General features: G+C 39.8%; 1 protein-coding gene across 1 annotated transcript in view; it reads left to right on the top strand.

Moving 5' to 3' along the window:
* Positions 1-18,744, top strand: part of MARK4 (microtubule affinity regulating kinase 4) — a 3,074,992-nt gene that overhangs the window by 1,300,287 nt on the left and 1,755,961 nt on the right. Inside the window, exon 8 of the mRNA XM_044080464.1 lies at positions 12,057-12,293. Within this exon, the coding sequence (XP_043936399.1) occupies positions 12,057-12,293 (237 nt within the window). The remainder of the gene's footprint in view (positions 1-12,056; positions 12,294-18,744) is intronic.

Raw genomic sequence — 18,744 nt, 5'->3', positions numbered from 1 at the left:
AGTGAACTATTTGTCTCCTGGTCTCTAGTGAATAGTCATCATCAGTGCAGACCATACTATACCTGAGCTTACAGATCATGCTTGAGTGCCACAACAGAAGCAGTATGTGTTCTTTCAGGTCAACAGTTTCTACTCTGGTCACTCTGTATGCCCAGTTACATGGCATACAGTGACAAATCCCTGTCTATAACTCACACAAAAGGAGTCTGAGTGATACCACTGAGCCCCCCAAAAAAGACTCTGTGTACCCTGTCCAGTCTAAGTGCCAATCCTGCAAAACTAGAGCCATCAAACTAGATGCAGCTGTACAAATGAACTATAGTCATTAGCTTCCTGTCTCTGAGGGTCCCAAAAATACTTAAGCTTTTCCACCTGGCCTAGTCCACACCATGAATTTATCTTTCATGCATCATCTCAATCTTCCTTTCAGGGTTAGCACAATGGTCTTCCAGCAATTTATTTTCAAGCTGCAGGCGTAGGATTGAGTCAGAATGCTCATTTATTTCATGCATTACTTGAGTTTTAGCTGCAGAACTGGTTATAAAAATCATGCAGCTTCCTATTCACTTTGTAAATCTCAGTCAAAATAAATCTTAGAGATGCTTTTGGTGAGCCTTGTGACATTTTCCATCTCTCAACAATTGTTAAGCCCTGCAGAAAATTTCCCTTGAGAAGTTATAAGGTCATTTCTGGAAGCAGGTCAGTTTTATTTTCATGGTCATTTCCTGCAATTGTTTCTTTCCTGGTCGAGGAACTCAGAAAAACTCAAGTCACTGTCACTAGTCTTGCATTTTTAACTAATTTCCAAGTAGTATTTTTGTTATGATTTTCCTGTTTAACATGAGCAAACACAGTCCCCTGCTACAACTTGACTGCCATACCAGAAGTACCCACAAAGTATTACTTTTGATAACTGCAGAATGCTCTAGTTAACTCAGATTGCCATTAATTCTCCCAAAAGTTAGTTTTTATTGTAAGAAATTGATGGATTTATATTTATTATGCGCTGCCTACTATGAAGTAGAAATTTTCTTTCTTTTTGTAACTCTTCCTTTTATAGCACATACTCTGAATAAGTGAACCAACTCTCTTTTCATAGGCAGCTGTGTTAACATCCTTCTTCAAGCAAGCATTTAAGGGCAGGTTCCAAACTACTATTTTAAATGTTACTGTAATGCTACAGCTGCTAATTTTTCAGCAACAATCCATCCGTCCAAACAGTCATCCATTTTCAGTAGCCATCGCACCTAGTTTGGCGGCATCCCAGGGGTGGGCTGTGAGGCTCGATTCCGGAAATAAGAGCTCTTTAGCAAAAAAAAAAGAACACTTAACTAACAACTGCATCAAAAAGCTTGCTGTATGGCTAACAACTGTTTCCTCATACTTAAGAAAAATATTTTATTATTGAGGTCATAAGAATGAAAAAGAATAAATATTATTTACCATGGATATTTGTTAAAAATATGCAAGCACCATGGGATCAAATCAAGTTCTGTGAGGCAGCTATGATAATTGCTCTAGACCCATGTACTGTTCTTTGTGCTGAATACATCCGATACTGCCAGTCATGGACTGGTGTTGAATATTTCCCTTGTCTTTGTGGGGTCCTATTACTCGGTGTTTCTCTCACCAAAATATGCCAGGTGACCACCTACAGTAACTTGAGGACTGTTGCCATCCGAGGAAATTCCATGTAATTTACATAATTAAATAATATAGATAACTCCTTGTCGCTGAGCTCATTTGAAAGCCCTCTTTCCATCATTTTATAAACAGTTGACTGCTCTAAATGAAATGCAGTTAAAACCCTATTAGCAGCTCATCTGTTTGACTTGGAATCAGAGCGTCTCATTCTTTGATGTACAAATCAGTACATTAAACAAGTTCTAGTAAGCTAGTTAGCTAACATTTGTGAGTAAGTTTTATTGGCAGACTCTGGGTTTCAGTTCAGAAGTATTCAATAGCATTTTATCTGTAAACTAGAAACATACATTATTAAATACTTTCTTGTCGCAAGCACCATTTCTGGCATAGTGATACCACTGACCTGCTTCTACTCGTATTTGCATCAGTATAATATCTGAAAGTTGTAGATGTGTTTATTTATTGTACCGTTGTTGATTAAATGGATACAATAAGTGTTTCTTGGCCATTTTCTATAACATTGACATTCTGGTAATCTTATCTCATTAGTAAGGGTTAATACTTTAAGCAATAACATATTTAAGACAATCGCGCGCGCACACACACACACACACACAACAAAACTGTGTCTTTAAAGAGAGCAGCTCTGTTTAAGGGTCTGTTCCACACATGACTTCCTAACTTTGGGGCAACAATTAAAAGTGAAATATTGACACTTGTTTTTTTTTTTTTGCATGATGCACTGTAATAATGCAAGCATTGGCTCCTACTAGATAGGCACGCTAAAAAGAAATGTTAAAGATTCTGATCTGTATTAAAAAGAGAGTAATTCCGGCTGATTTCGCTGGTCCAGCTCAACCTGCGTGTGCAGTATTGTGCACAGCAGGGGATGAATTGCGTTATGTTGTCTCTGAAATATGTAATGGATGCTTTTCATTCAGGTCCCCCACACGGCCACTCATTGCGCAGTGTCGGCGTACGTGCATATGACGCACATGTACTTCTCCTTAAAGGTAGTGGAACAAAGTTTTTTTTTTTTTTTTTTTTTTTTTTTTTTGTAGTTGTTGATCGAAGCCTCCTGGACAAGCTGCAGGTATAAAAGTGGGAGGGCACTCACCCCTCCCCCTCATCCGGCATCCTATGGTTTATTTATTCATTTTAATTAATGTACTTTTCTTATTATGCGTTCGCATAATAAGAAAAGTAAATTAATTAAATAAATAAATGAACACAAACTGTGCCCTTTACTAGGCCGGCCTGTATGGCGCCCTAGGCGGTTGCCTAGTTTGCCTATGCCTAAGGCCGGCCGTGGATACAGATAGACTACAAGGACTTGATCCCCTTGTTTAAAATGAAATAACATCTTTCTATGTGGATGTGAGTTTATGAAAAATGTGAAATTCAAAGGTTGGGGGGGTTAAAACAAGTAAGAGTAATGGGTTTATAATTTTTGAAAGTTATTTTTCATGTTGAAGGGCAGAGAATTTTGGTCATTCTAAAGTTGTTATGGCCACAGCATTTGACTCATGAGATACGGTGTTTTGAAAGTTAGATGCATTTATGAGGGTAATTCAAACTGGAATGGGGAAGGAAGCTGTATAACAGAGATGACTGATGTAGTGGAAGACCATAAGAGACTTATCCTAGCTACAGCTAAGACTGCTGTAGATGTCTATCCAGAATGTCTGTTTTGTTCAAGATATATTATCTCCTGTATGGAAGTGTGTTAGAGAAAATGTAAAATATTATGTTGCAATTTTTTTGAAAGTTTGTACAAGTTAATTTTGAATGCTTTTATTTTTACCTGTGTTATTTATGAGTTTAAAAGAAACTTTATGGAGTTATTATGCAAGAAATGACCTTCACAAAGATGACAAGCCGTGCATTGGAACTTAATATAATGTTACATTTATTTTTGAATATAGACTTTTTTGTAGCTTGTATAACTAAATATTAAGGATTGATGCCAGAGAAGAGGGAACTAGCTGTGTTGTCTACTGTATTGTAAGTTATATTTGCAATCTTTTCATGGAGTACTAATGGATATCCTTCCACGAATCACTGTTGTGGTATTTCAGTACTTATGGGTTATCCTGCCTGAGGTAACCTGACAATATACCAAAGACAAAACCTTTCCTGGTGCAACATACATCCGTCACATGATCTCAGCTCATGGGTGTAGGGTACATAAACAGACGTATATGCATGTGATCCCCAGATTGTCTTACCACCAGTCCGAATGCAGGATCTTTACTCTGGTTGGTCTGAACACTGCGTTTTTGTTGCCAGTACTACTGCCTTGGTTTACTCAGATAAGTACCCAAGTGGAGAACCTTCTTTTTTCTTGTCTGTTTACTTAAGATTTGTTCCTGTTTAGTGGCGGAGCACGGTTACAGAAACTGTAAAATGTGACAAGTGTTCATTCCAAAAACCGTCAGAACCACACTGTCCTCCTTAAGTACGTATTTTGAGACCCAGTGACTGAACCGCCTCTTGCCAGCAAGGTGGCATAACCTTCAGCCTTGGAGGTTCTGCTTGCACCCAAAAGGAAGTTCAAGAAACTAAAGCCTGAATCTTCAGCTGCCCCATCTGATTCGGGTTTCCAGCTGCGATGCAGCAAGAATCTACACCATGTCTGGCTGCTTCTCAGATACCTGCTACTGTGACCCCACCAGAGGCCAGTATGGTGTGTGCTACCCACACATTTTATGAGACTGGCTCTACAGTCAGGTAGAGAAGGAGGAATCTAAAGTGATTATCTTTGAGGGACCAGAGTGCATACCTCATTCTAGTTAGGGAAGAGGTATCGGATACCTTATTTGAGGTTCTAAACCAGTGCACTTTGTTAGGGCAATTGCCTTGTCAAAGAAAAAGAAAAAAAAAAGTTTCCCCCACTAGGATGTCTCAGAAGAAAAAAATGGCTTGATTTTTTACAAAGCCTATTCAAAGCCATTGTGTCTTTGAAACTATCTCTTTCCCAAGCTCCTCCCCCCAAAGAGGCAGGTTGAATCCTCATCTGACGAGGAGGAGGAATCTGATTCAGATGAGCATTCTGTAGCATGCTGCTGTCATTCCCCTGGACAGCTTGCTTCAGATGATGCAGCCAAACTTATCAAAACTCTGCTGAAGATGAAAAAACAAAGCATTTCAAATAGTTTTTTCAATCACCATTCCCTGGATATCAAAGCAATCATCTTTCCAAGCCTGCTTCTTTTGTCAGTAGGGAGCATAAACACCTAATCCAGGACCTTATCTCCCAGGCAACTATAGAACCAATTTTGCTCCTAGACCTAGGAAAAGATTTTTATTCAAGACTCAGTATTCCTGGTTCCCAGAAAGGAGGGTTCTTTGAGGCTTATTCTGGTCTTGTCTCAACTCACCACCTTTCTAGAAGTGCCATCTTTCAAGATGCTCCCTTCGCAGACTCTGCTTCCTCTTATCCTTCCATAGCCTTTTGTAGTGACCCTAGATTTGAAAGATGAGGTCTGTAGGCACTAGACATGAAGGATGCATATACCTGCACATTCATGTGCACCTCATCTGCATGAAATTCTTCCAGGTTTCATTTTTTTCATCATACTTCCATTTCCTCTGATTTACCCTTTGGCCTGTCTGCTGCTCGAAGGGTGTTCACAGAGTGCCTTGCACCAAATGATTTTCTTTTGCAGAACCCAGGGAATACAGATTTCTCACTATCTAAATTACCTTTCTCATTCAGAACTCCTCCCAGGACACACTTCAGTTGTATCTTAGCTTCACTACGACATTTCTGGAAAACCCGGGTTTCATTCTCAGCCTCAAGAATTCTTCTGCGACTCTTTTAAGGATTTTGTCATCTTAAGTTGAAAACTAAATACCCTCTTAATGGCTATCTTCCTCCATTAGAAGACAGTTTGATCCCTCTTTTTCTACCTCCAGTGCTTGCTTTTGTTGGAATCAACCTCGGCAGGATGAATCCTAACAGCACTAGTCTGCATGGGAGCCACAATACTCATGATGTCATTTGCCAGACTACATATGTGCTATATTGATGAGGCCAAAAAATACAGCTCATGGTTTGGCTTTATTGGTTTGATTGCACTGTTAGACCTAAAAAGAAAAAAAGTCATGGGCATTCAGAAGCCAAGAAACAACAGCACTGGTATGTCCTTAAGGGAACGTTTGCATGTGTCCTATGGGCCTTCACCAGAAAAGGTTTAAGGTTTTCACAGTGAAAACTCTAGCTTGGGCGGGTCTTTCTTGCAGTTGTTATTGATCTAGTACTAGGTTGACAGATATCCTCTGCTATGTGATGCATTAATAGGTTGACAAACATTTCCTCCCACTCAGTCTGCACTATATTGACAGACATTTCTTCCTAGTGATCCATTAGTAGGTTGACAAACCTCTCCTCCCACTGATACAGTACTAGCTTGAAAAATGATGAGCAAATGCTGCCTGTAGTGCTTACCCCACTAGTATGTTTGTAAGACTTATGCTCAGATGAAGTCTCAGTCAGAACTGATCCCCCAAAATGTGTAACTAGGCACACACTGCATCTCTTCAAACATAAATGTTTTGCAATAATTTTAGATTTATACTGCGGGTACATTCTGCTAGCTGTTGCCTGTGCTATTAGCTGGCCTGAAAAAAAAAAAAACGCTACCTGTCACAATGAAGTCCCAGCATACTCAAACCTCATTCTTAATCAGTATATTAACACCTGATTTTCTGTGGCATTGTCACAACTGCCTAATGTTTACTGACAAACCGTTTCATCTAACACACGCACCAACTGTGAAAGGTACACTTATTTGTCAAAATTTGAAGTTAGTGCCTGCGTTCACCCCATGGTCAGTAAATAGCACCACAACGGCATGACATTACCACAGTTCTACATCACATCTGCAAATGCTGAGGTAGTGAATAAATCCTTGCTTATGCCTCCTGGACCTCAGCCAGATAGCCAAAATGCTATCACCACACCCACACCTACTGTTACTGGGAAAACCCTGTACTGCAAAACCTGTAACATTAAGGTCTTGTAGGCCCCAAACTACCTTGATACATTGTAACACACACAGACACAACACTCATTAGCCTACCTCCCAGGTGCTAAGATTAAGGATGTTACTGTGGCATTAAGGTTCCTCTGCCACCCCAGTTATTGTTAGAAACTTATAGTTACCTATGTGTGGTTAGTGATCTTGGGCATTATGCCTCAGGAGAGATGCAGAGAGAGAGAGAGAGAGAGAGACATTATAAAGCTCTCTGCTCATTTCTTTGAAGAAGACAAAACCATGACATTCAGCAACATTTTCCCTTCAACGAGAATGTTTAAATTCAAGGTTAAAATAATGGGGTACAGTAATTAGCTAGTAAATAGTAATTAGTGTAATTCTAGGGGATTTGGTGTTTTGTCTGCATGGGATATAATGATCAACAGACAACCTGCACTTGTTTGTCAGGGGTGACTTGCACATTTCACACCTTGTTTTTTGTATACTAGCTAAAGCATGTGCTGTCATCATAGTGACTTTTTAGGCAGAGTTCACCTGATGGGCATCTCAACATAGAAATTTCCATGCTGGATGAGATAAAGGTAACACTGCTGAATACGAGTAGGCTAAGCAACAAAATCTGTGAACCTTTGGTGTTCCTTACCCTTTGATACTTGGTTCCAGTGTAATAATATCACTCCTCCTGTTCCAGGGCACAATACTTACCAAACTTTCAGATCCACTGGCAACTGTGGGGTGGTATCTTTACCCCATTGTCTCTTACCAGATTTTGCCAGTTACAAATGTGTAACTGGTTAAAGTCTTAGTTACACTGAATAAAATTATTTATGATAGCCAGCTGTACAACACAATCTGTGACTCTCTCAGGACATGAAAAATACCTTAACCAGTTAGAAAAGTTAGCCATTAAACCAAATACCTTTCTTATGTGAATTTTATTAATTTTTGGGTAGATGTATTGAGACATCTCTACTAGTCCAATGTAAGCATGATGGCAGTTTTAAAACTAAATCAATATTGCGGAACTACCACATCAGCATAGTTTATTTGTAAAAGAAAGCTCTTGGCCATCTTTAAAACAAGTTCATGTCATCATTGTAAAAGATATTTAAATATGACAGTTAATTCCTTTGACACTCAACATTACAAAATGCAAAACCAACTATGAACTTCGAGCAGCAACTAATTCAGAAGATAACCATAATGCCTTCTTCAACTATATTATGAAGTTTAGAAGTGGCCAATAATTCTGTACTGACTTATCTCTAATGCTGCCTCCATGTCTCACTCCAAGGTCATGACTAATATTTTTTTGGACACATTCTTTTCCAACTTCACTCAACCCATTCTCCTATCTATCTTCTTCCCCCTCGCACCTTCTTTCTTGAAATTAGTTTGGACAAAGCCCTTTTGGCACTTTTTAAGATTAGAAACGCCGGTACTGTGGGCCCGCACAGTATCCCTGGTTGTCTGCTGAGACATGCCAAGTCTGTTTTAACAAAACTCGCCCATACTTTCTTCAACTCGAGTCTGTCCCACTGATTACATCCCCTTTGTGTGAAGAACATCCGTTGTGGTGCTGTCACTTAAAGTTGACTCCACTACTGAACCTTGGGAGTTGCAGATCTTTTATACTCATAAGTATTATTTGCAAGGCTATGGAAAGTATTATAGCTACACTAATAGACAATGATGTAGGTGACCTTATATTTCTAGACCCACATCAGATTAGCTTTGTAAAAGCATATCATGCCTGCACAACCTGGTTGAGTTTTTTTTTTTTTTAAACAAAGGTTACTGAGGACAGTATGATGGGGCATGCAGTCCATGTTACCTGCCTGGAGCTTGCCAGTGCCTTTGATACTATGCCCCGCGCAGCATTGTTGACATACATAGTTTGCTAGACATATAGGATCACTGTGTTTTTTCAGATACTAGCTAACACTTTGATAGTTGTTTGCACGGTTGACAATACGTTCAAGGAATATCATTGAATTAATTTTGCACTTTTCCTGAATGTTGTGTAACCATTGACTGGGAATATAAAAGTTGCAGGTGTAGTGGGTTCCCCCCATATTGGGGGTGCAGATGGACTCCCCCCCCCCCCCCCCAAAAAAAGCTTGTTTTGGGATTTGATGGAATATTTATTTGTGCTATTCTATATTGGTGAAATATAATTCGGTCTGTCATAGTGAATCCCAAAATCCGCACAATAATGTTGAGATTTTTTTTTTTTTTTTTTTTTTTTTTTTTTTACTTTAGATGGAAAAACATCACCAGCAGTGTTCCACATTATTTTGTCCTGGTCTCCCTCATTTTTGGTAGTGACACTTCTGGTAGTGACTCTTCTGGTATGAAAACTGGTATCATTGTACTAAGACCAAGCATGCTTGCTGGTGATTTTAGACTGGGGGCAGTTATGAAATCTATTTCCAATACCCATATTCTCCAGTAAGGACATGACCAAACAATTTCTTTGTGGGTTAACCATGGGCTTACCCTCAATGCCAAAAAATGCAGTATAGTTTCTTTTGGTAAATGTAGCATTATTACTGGTTACTTTATAGATAACATTCCATTTAAATTTGATACAGTCTTCAGTGACCTGGGTACCTTTGTTGACAATCCTTTGGCCACAGTGAGTCTTTAGGGGTTAGAAAATTATTCTACCATGCACATTTTATCATTTGTGGTAAATCTTCAATGTCCAACTAAAGCTTGACCAATTAAATCAATGGATCTGCTCCTGTACATCTCCAGGATAAATGTCACTGTAATATGTTAACGTAGTATGAAAGTATTTCCCCTTGACCCAGACTTCCCCAATACGTGAATAGCTTTAGTAGCATTTCCCAGGCATATATATTATTTTGCAACATGGCTTTCCATCCCACCTCTTTACTTTGATTGTAAACATTTTGCTAGCCATACATAATTGTCTCTGAACCCGCTTATCACTCCGCCTCTTAAAAGCAATATTAATACCAAGTTCTTCCCAGAACTTCAATTTCTTTGAATTTGTAATCACTAATCACATGATCTGTCATCTGTTTGACAAACCCATGTTTATTCATGTTCAAACACGCGGTATTTAATATCTTTAAGCATAAGTATATTTTGTACTGTTGTAGTTTCCTTGATTTCACATGAATTTGGTCCAGTTAACAAATGCATGTGTAATTGTTAATGTGTGTTACTTAATGTGTCCGTGTATATTAGAATATCTGTTTAAAAATGTTTGTAATATGTTGTAACATTTGTCCCCTGGACAGCTAAAATGAGTTTTTGACTAAAACCAGTCAGACAAATTCAGTAAACAAAAGCAAAATAAAAATAAAGTAAATAAAAAACTAGCTCCATTTTATTCCTAACTTATTAAGCCTGTCATTCGTTACAGTGTTCTCCTCAGCACGCACCTCTTGAAGTACCTAGACCAACTTGCGTGACCCCAGTGTTTTTGAACCAAAAAGATCCTTAGCTACTCAGTCTGCTCAGTGACATACAGGTTCCTGATTGGTGATCTCTGCAGAGCCTTCCATGCTATAAATCAGTATTTGAGCTTCCTTAACAACCATTAAAGTCAGTTTGCATGACTGAAATTATCTTCTGGGATATGGGAAGAAGATTTAGGTCTCCTTTTAATTCTCAATTCTGTGTCCAATCTTCTTGACTGTCTCCTTTGGCCACAGAATTAGTAAAAACCTATGACTTTATGAACGTATGAATGTAAAAACATGGTTAGATAACACAATATTCACCAATTTGTATGATACATTTGTATTGCTAGTGAAAAAGTTATGACATGTAAGTAATCTGATCATTTAGAGATAAATGGAGTGGTTTTAACAGTATATCAGCCTTTTATAATCATACTGTCCAGAAGTTATTCAGCATCAGAAACCACTAAATTCAACATAAGTAGAAACTGCCAAGAATCTCTTATGTATGATCTACTATTTAGTACAGCATTTAATAGCATTCTGTCTGCAAAAATGGCTATAGGTTCTGTTTTTGATCCAGTAGCAGGCATAATAGCATTGAATGAAGGCTGAGCAAGATATTTATGTTTATGTAATTTTCCAAAGAATCTGGGAATCTCTTTGCTTATAGACAATAAGGTACTGGTACAGTCCAAATGTAGTGAATTTTGCAAAGTCACAGTCTGTCCTATTGTATGCTCTGTTACATCAGACGTCAGTTTTTTATAGTTCATAGATTTGTAGGTCAGTAGTAGTTGGCCATTCTCCAAAACCATTACAAGTGTAGCCAATAACCCTTGTTCAGATGTTCCCTCCATCCTTAACCAGGGCAAGACATGATAGATGTGTGTGTGTGTGTATTAGGATTTGAGGCTGCCCATCTAGCAAATCTGTGTTTACCTTAAATGAGACAAGGATGCTACTATGCTTAACATGCAACAGAAGTTTATCCCAGAGTTGGGGAGTACATAGGGATAGGAGTCAGATTTTTTTTGTCAAATGCTGTTTGAATACATGTGTAAACATTGTACAGATATTTTTAACCGTTTGGAGCCTAAGGAAGGCTTACAAGAAGAATGCACTTCAGTTTTGGGAAAAAATATAGTCAGCAGTCCTTTTATCTTCATTTTTTTCACCATCTGGTCTGAAACATGCAATGCAAACATTATTTCATCTTATGATAGTGATGACTGCAAATATTTTTTGTCAGTGTGAAGTGAGCAGCCAGCAGTTTTTAATAGAGAGGAGTTCTATTAGCCTGGATCTAGTAGCAACCTCCTCTGCTTCGAATATAATTTTTCCTGTTCTGTTGCCAAGTTCCTGGATCTGTAGCATAATCCTCTACTAGATAAGCCCTGCCCCCTTAAGGGAGATTAACCTGTAGACACAACAGAGATGTTTTGCAGCTCTGTGTAGGATTCATGGAAAGGTGTATGCTGACAGTGTCTACACAGCAACCAATTCCGTGTGTAGATGGACAGAATAAAAGGTGGCTCAAGGTTCATACTCACATCATTAGTTTGATGATTGGTTGTCAGCCATTGCCTCGCCTTCATCCAGGCAACCCTGTTACTCCCTGGCTGCTGTCTGTACCTGGCTTGCCTGCAGCATAAATAATAACCTTGCCATTCTTGTGGGTCTGTAGTACTAGGTTTTGCAGCTTTTTCCATGATAGCTCACACTCCAGGTCTGAGACTTGATGCTTATCCAGGCTGACAATTGATGTGATTCTAATGAGTCATCAGATGGACACCTGCCTCTCAGGTAGTCTGTTGACTCCATAAATCAGTATGGAATTGTACACACATGCTCTCAACAGTTATTCATAATATTCTTAATTGTTTACATTAAATAGAATGTCATGAATGTTCTTACTGTTAAGGAATACTGATTGTGGCATTTAGTAATGTATGAATTTCATTATTTTTTCCAGGCTGAAAATTTACTACTGGATGCGGATTCCAATATTAAGATTGCTGATTTTGGGTTCAGTAATGAATTTACTCTTGGCTCCAAACTGGACACATTTTGTGGGAGTCCACCTTATGCTGCACCTGAGCTGTTTCAGGGAAAAAAGTATGATGGGCCAGAAGTGGACATTTGGAGTTTAGGTGTTATTCTTTATACACTCGTTAGTGGATCACTACCTTTTGATGGACAAAACTTGAAGGTGGGTTAAGCTAAAAAGTTTGGTGAAAGTATACATTGTAATTTTGTGACTGTGTAGCTTTTTGTCTCCTGTATCTTTCCAGAATCTGTGAACATTTGTAAAAATCCTAAGAAAGCCCAATCCAAGAAGCTACAGATTGCAATGTGCAGTTTTCTGTGTACGAGCTATTGACTTAATCTTGGTGCAGAGTGGCAAGGTTGCAGTGTCTTATATTTGAAAAGCAGTTCTTTTTTCTTTGCTCCAGAAGTCTTTTTTTTCCATTTGGCTGGGGTGGGGAACTCCACCACAAATCGATGTAAGTGTACATGGTGTCACCATTAAGAAAGCATCCCCACAGAAGAGTAGGGGATATATGGTGTATTATTAAGTATGTACATATTTAAATTAGTATAACAGATCTAACCGATTGCTTTAGAATGTACATTGTCTGGGGATAGAGAGAGTAGTGGAAGAAAAAGGTATAATAGTACCTCAGCATGGGCTCATACAGGAGGAAATCCAAGCTTTGTTGAAGTATTCTTTTATAGAGGTTTTGAAGGAGTGCAGGTTAGTAGCAGATGTTCATCGTGTTTCACTGCGGCAGTCATTACACGTGGGTTATCCTGCCGTCAGGCGGGCCCGCAGTTGGCCTGAGTTCCAAAGTCTTGGTCCAGCGTCGGTTGCTGTCGCCTCTTCCCTGACGTCAGTGCGCCAGGGGTATATAAGAAGCAGCCAATGCCATTTTCTTCAGTCTTTCTTGCCCGAAACAAAAGCAGTTCGCAAGTGCCAGTCGGCCGACTCCTGAGATTTCAAATTAGATTTCAGAACCGAAGTCTTTGATAAAGCTAAGTACCCCGTTGGGGAAACTTTTTCTTGCCTCAGACCGATGTCAGTAAAAGTTAATAATTATATTTCTTGTGGGAAGCAATACCTCATAAGGATTTTCATTCTTATTGTATTCCATGCCTAGGCCCAGATCACGACGTCACTAGTTGTCTGTTTTGTGCTAGATTTAACAAACACACTATTAAACGTCGGTTTGATTTTGCTCGCCATTACTTTGGCCGAAGGTTTAATTATACAATGCCGTTGGAACAACCAACGACCGGAATGCACAAAAAACGCAAAGATAAAGATAAGGACAGGCACCCGATGCCCAAAACTGATGACGAAGCCTCTTCTAGGCCAGTCGCCAGTTCACCGGTTTTCAGTGAGGCGCTTTTGCAGCCCCTGACACCCGCTACCTCAGAACCACAGGTTGCGACCGACTCCCACTTGGAGGTGCCTAGACCTCTGGATACTCAAGGTGTTGGGCCAACGGAGATTAATCCTTCAGATGGGTCCGGAGCCGCTGAGCAGGCATCGGCTTCTGAGGGTGTTTTCAGGCCTACTCAACTTACCATTGCAACTACAGCCAAGACTAAACCTACATTAAAGACAAAGAAGCAAGTACAGCATTCACCTGGACAGGCCTCCATGCCTAAAAAACAGATGCTGAAAATGGCCGAAGACTTGGTAACTCTGATCAGGGGTCCCCATCCCCCTCCTGATAAAAGGCCTAGGCAGGATACAGACTATGATTCCTCTGACCAGGTTTCAATATATTCTGATTCCTCTTCAGACCAGTGATATTCTTTACCCCCCTATGAGGATTCTGATGCTGAAGAATCAATTCCTTCAGCCTTTCCTCCTGCGGATTACTCTTTTGGGGAAACTTTGCATACCATGAAGGAGCATTTCCATTGGGAGGGCCAGGATTACTCAGAATCCAAGAAAAGGCTCAGAGACTTTCTTTTACTGCCTCAGCACAGGCCTCTTGCTAGTCCGCCAGTGTTGGACATTGTGGATGATGTGTTCTGTGAATCTAGTTTAAATCCTGATTCTTTACCCCCAGCTCCAGTCAAGCCAGACAGGTACTACAGAGTCCCTGACTCTCACAAATTTCTTTATAAAAACCCTGTTGCTGACCCAGAAACTATTTCCCAGGGTCCCAAAGGGGTTAAGACTTCCACGGCTAAGAATCCAGTTCCCTCGGATAGAGACTCTCGAGCGTTAGACAGATGGGGAAAGAATGTTTACACCTCTGCAACTTTAGCAGTGAAGGCTCTAAATTGCCAGTTTCACATGCTTAAATATCAACAATACTTACTGTCTCAATTAAAACAGAAAATGACATGGCCGGCCTTAGGCATAGGCGAACTAGGCGACCACCTAGGGCGCCGTACAGGCTGGCCTTGTAAAGGGCGCAATTTTGGCTTATTTATTTGTTTATTTTAATTAGTTTAATTAGTGCATTCTTTCTTCCCAGTGCCTGCAGCAAGTGGCGGGAAGAAAGAATGCACTAACTAAACCAATTAAAAAAAATACAAGGGCGTCGGAACCATGGGGGGTGAGCGCCCTCCCACTTTTACAGCTGCAGCAGGTCGATTGCCCTATTAGCGTCTTCTCCTGTGATGAGAATCAAGAATCATGCGTGCTTACGCCAGCTTGGAAGTAAATACAATTTTCAGTCACGCACAAATTTTAAGATAGCAGTTCCGTGAAGTCGGGTCGGGGGTTAAGTCCACGTGGCAGTTTGCTTTAGAAAGAAGGTAAGTGTTTTTGTATGCGTGTGTAATTCTGTTTATATATATATATATATATATATATATATATTAGGGCACAGATAGCAGGAATAAAAGGTGTTCACAGTACAGAATTAGTTTATAGCAGCATGCCAGTACTGAGATTGCTTGAGAGGTTTGCCTGTTTGCTGATACAACAGTTATGTTAGTGGCTTTATTAAACAATAAAGTATAAAAATATGCTTGAAAGAATTGCAGGAAATGTGTGCAATCACTTTAAATTCATTCATTCGTTTTCAGTTTGCCCACTTAATCCCGATCCACATCTCAGGGGAGTCAGATTCTATCCCAGCACTCAATTGTCAAGGGACAGCGTAACAAATTCTGAGCAAGGTCCTACTTATCTACTGTCACACAGCACACACACACCTGTAGGCAGCTTGATGGAATATCAATTCACACAGTAATTCTGTGAGAGAAAAAAAAAGAGAGAGAGAATGATCTTTGAAGTGAAGGAAAACAAAAGTTAATAAATATTTTTGAGGTAAGACATTAGGAACAGAAGTAAAGTAAAGAGAAGGTGGGATGTTATTTCATGTAACCTGAAGGTAAACAAATAAAGAAATAAGCTGGCTGAATTGTGAAATTAATACGGAGAGGCATCAGCAGTTAAAAATAAGTTGTTCATGTTTGTAGACTGTTGGTAGGACCCATCTGGATTATTGTATGATGTTCTGGAGAGGTACATATGGATAAGAAGGATTTCAGAGTAGGGCAACAGAAATGTTGTATGGACTGTTCAGGACAGATGTGAGAAAAGTATTATTGTGTGGTGAATAACCTTGATGAAGGTATAGTGCAGAGCAGAGTATACTTGTGTAAATAAACCTGCATATGAATTTATAGGCTTTAATTGTAAGGTGATTACTGAGTGAATTTTTAGCATTTTAGTGGTGACTGTGGTTTTTAATATAAACACATTAACTGTAGAGAGGACTAATAAAAGCTCCTTTAAGAAGTCAGAGCAACAGTATGCAGTACAGCCTAGCAAGTCAAGTTTGTGAATTTATAAATACAACCACTTTAAACTGCTTTACTGTTCTGTATATTACTCTAAGAGATCTTGTACACATGACACCTCCATTTCAGTTTTGCAGCAGACCTAGATTGCAATACCCAGGGGGTCTTTATTTGGATGAAAACCAAGAGTATAGTAGTGATTTAGGAAATTATTTATTGTTTGTTTACTTGGCTACGAGTTCTGATCTTCACAGTTGGCTAATGCTGCACAAATGTTTGTTGCTACTGTCAAGTTCTCACAGAGGGTGTTTGTCTGATGGTATTGTCGACTTCATATGCTTCAGAAATTGTATGCTAACACAAATCTTGTTATTCTAAAAACTTTGTAAGAGTCTGATGAAGTCTTAATTAAGACAAAATCATTTACTGGATGAATTATTTGCTTGAATTAAACTTTGAAACAATCGTTTAGATTTGTAACTTTCTAAGTTTATAGGTTTGTAGATTCATAGATAAGTACTAGGGTAACTGCCCTTGTGGGACATTTTAAGACTAGCTAATCACCCCATGTGAGAATCAATCCCTGCACTTTCTGTTTGTAAGGCAAACGCCTTAACCATTATGCAAATCTCCCACCCAGAGCAAGCTTTAAAATCTGTCTCTTGGCCTTTGTCACCGTAGGGATGTGGTTGTCAGGTGGGTGCAGGGGTCATGAAGAGCAAGTTTTTGAATTTGCCGTTTTGTTTAAATGGGTCTATATTACCACATCGAAAAAGCCGTTAATCGAATGGCTTTATAACCGAAAATGTGGTTAATAGAGCTTGCTTTTGTGGGGGGCTGCACCCCCAACCCAACCCCCACTAATTATATATACCAACTCTGAGATTTCACTACAGTCAGGAAAGGGGAATTTTTCTGATCTTCACTGTACAGCGATCTGACAATACACAGTTCTTTTATCAGCTTTTTCAGATGTTCATCGTGCATACAACTGCACTCATTACACTTGGGTTATCCTGCCATCAGGCGGGTCCTCGGTCGGCCGAATTCCAAAGTCTAGGTCCGGCTTCGGTTGTCGTCGCTTCTTCCCTGACGTCAGTGCGGCAGGGGTATAAAAGAGGCAGCCAACACCATTTTCTTCAGTTTTTCTTGCCCCAGATGTCAGGTGCCCCCAGAAAGGAAGGCAAAACATGATGTTATGCAAACATACATAAGTAGATCAATCAAAACAGTAGTTCCAAGCAAATACACCATAAAGGGATACCCCAAATAGGTTGTATGTTAATGGTGTTTGTCATAAGCCCTGTCCTAAGAGGGGATGGAGGGAGGGTAATCTGGACTGCAGCTGTATGCGCACTTGTACATCTACATTTATGGTAGGTACAAAACTGTACTATGTTCATCGTGCATACAGCTGCAGTCATCACACTTGGGTAGAATCCCAAAGCTAAGTAAGGGTGGCTGGTACTAAGCGGAATTAGGAGGGGCTAGAATGCCCTGCAGGACTGCTGTGGCAAAGCCCGCTCTAGATTTTGAGTATAGTGGAAGGTGGTAGTGCTTGGAGAAAGTGTGCACTGAACTCCAAGTAGCTGCTTCCAAAATGTCCTTGGTAGGGACCCCCTGAGGAAAGCTGCTGAGGTAGCTGTAGCCCTGGTGGAGTGGGATCTGATGTATACAGGCACTGATTTTCCATGAAATGAATAACAAAAGCGTATGCAGTGGGCTATCCATTTTGAAATAGTCTGTTTGGAAATAGCCTTTCCTTGAGCACCTGTAGCATAGGACACAAAGAGCTGCTCAGATTTTCTGAATGACTTTGTTCTGTCCAAGTAATAACAAAGTTGCCTGTGAATGTCCAAGGAATGTAGTAGCCTCTCTCCTTTGTTCTGTGGATTTGGATAAAAGGTAGGTAAATGAATAGTCTGATTCAAAGCCACACTGGATACTACCTTTGGCATGAAGGTAGGGTTGGTTCGTAAGGAAACCCTGTCCTGATGGAAAATGATGAATGGTTGCACAGCCATGAGGGCCTGTAGCTCCGAAACCCTGCGTGCTGAGGTAATAGCCAGAAGGAAGGCAGTTTTCCATGACAAGTATTGTAGCTCTGCTAAAAAAGCCGGCTCAAAAGGAGGCAGTGTCAGCTTCTCCAATACGAAGTTGAGGTCCCAAGCTGGAGCTGGTGGTTTCCGTGGGGGTTTTATATTTTTGCCCCTCTGATAGAAGATGTAGCAGCTGTATGCACACTCGAACATCTACATTTATGGTAGGTACAAAACTGTACTTTATAAAGTCGTTCGATTAATGGCTTTTTCAATGTGGTAATATAGACCATTTAAATCACTGTTTGTCTTGGGACTTGTCCCATCAGGCCTCTTGCATTACTAATAGAAAGCCATTAAAGTAATGGCTGCTAGAAGCAGACATGGGTAGAAAGTGGCTTCTGTAATTAAAAGTATTTTTTATAATGATTTTGCTTGAGAGGCATCTCACGGGCCTTGCTTAAGTAGTGTTAGGTAAAACAACTAGTAAGGCAGTAAGGAGAAGAAGGGAGAGCAGCTGTGTACCACATTTAAGGGCAGACAGCAGCAGAATCAGTAGAAGACATGGGGTAGAACCAGTCCGGGAAGAAAGTGTAGGATCATACAAGGCTGTTACTAGTCTGAAAGATATCAAAGGCTCATTTTATCATCATTGTAATGAAAGAAGTTTTGTGTTGCATTTTTATTACTTTTAGTTTTACAGCAAGTAAAGAGGGTTGAGATTTTTGTGTGTGGTGTTGTATGATGTAGTTTGTCAAATATGTAACCCAAATAATCAGACTGCAGGAAAAAAAACAGGTCTTCAGGATCTGTTCTGGAACAAGTAGGTATGTGCAATTCACACGGTTT

Source organism: Protopterus annectens, chromosome 1.part0 (assembly GCF_019279795.1).
Source record: "Protopterus annectens isolate FY-2018-M chromosome 1.part0, PAN1.0, whole genome shotgun sequence".
Lineage (NCBI taxonomy): Eukaryota > Metazoa > Chordata > Ceratodontiformes > Protopteridae > Protopterus > Protopterus annectens.
This window is presented reverse-complemented; position numbering and strand designations above follow the sequence as displayed.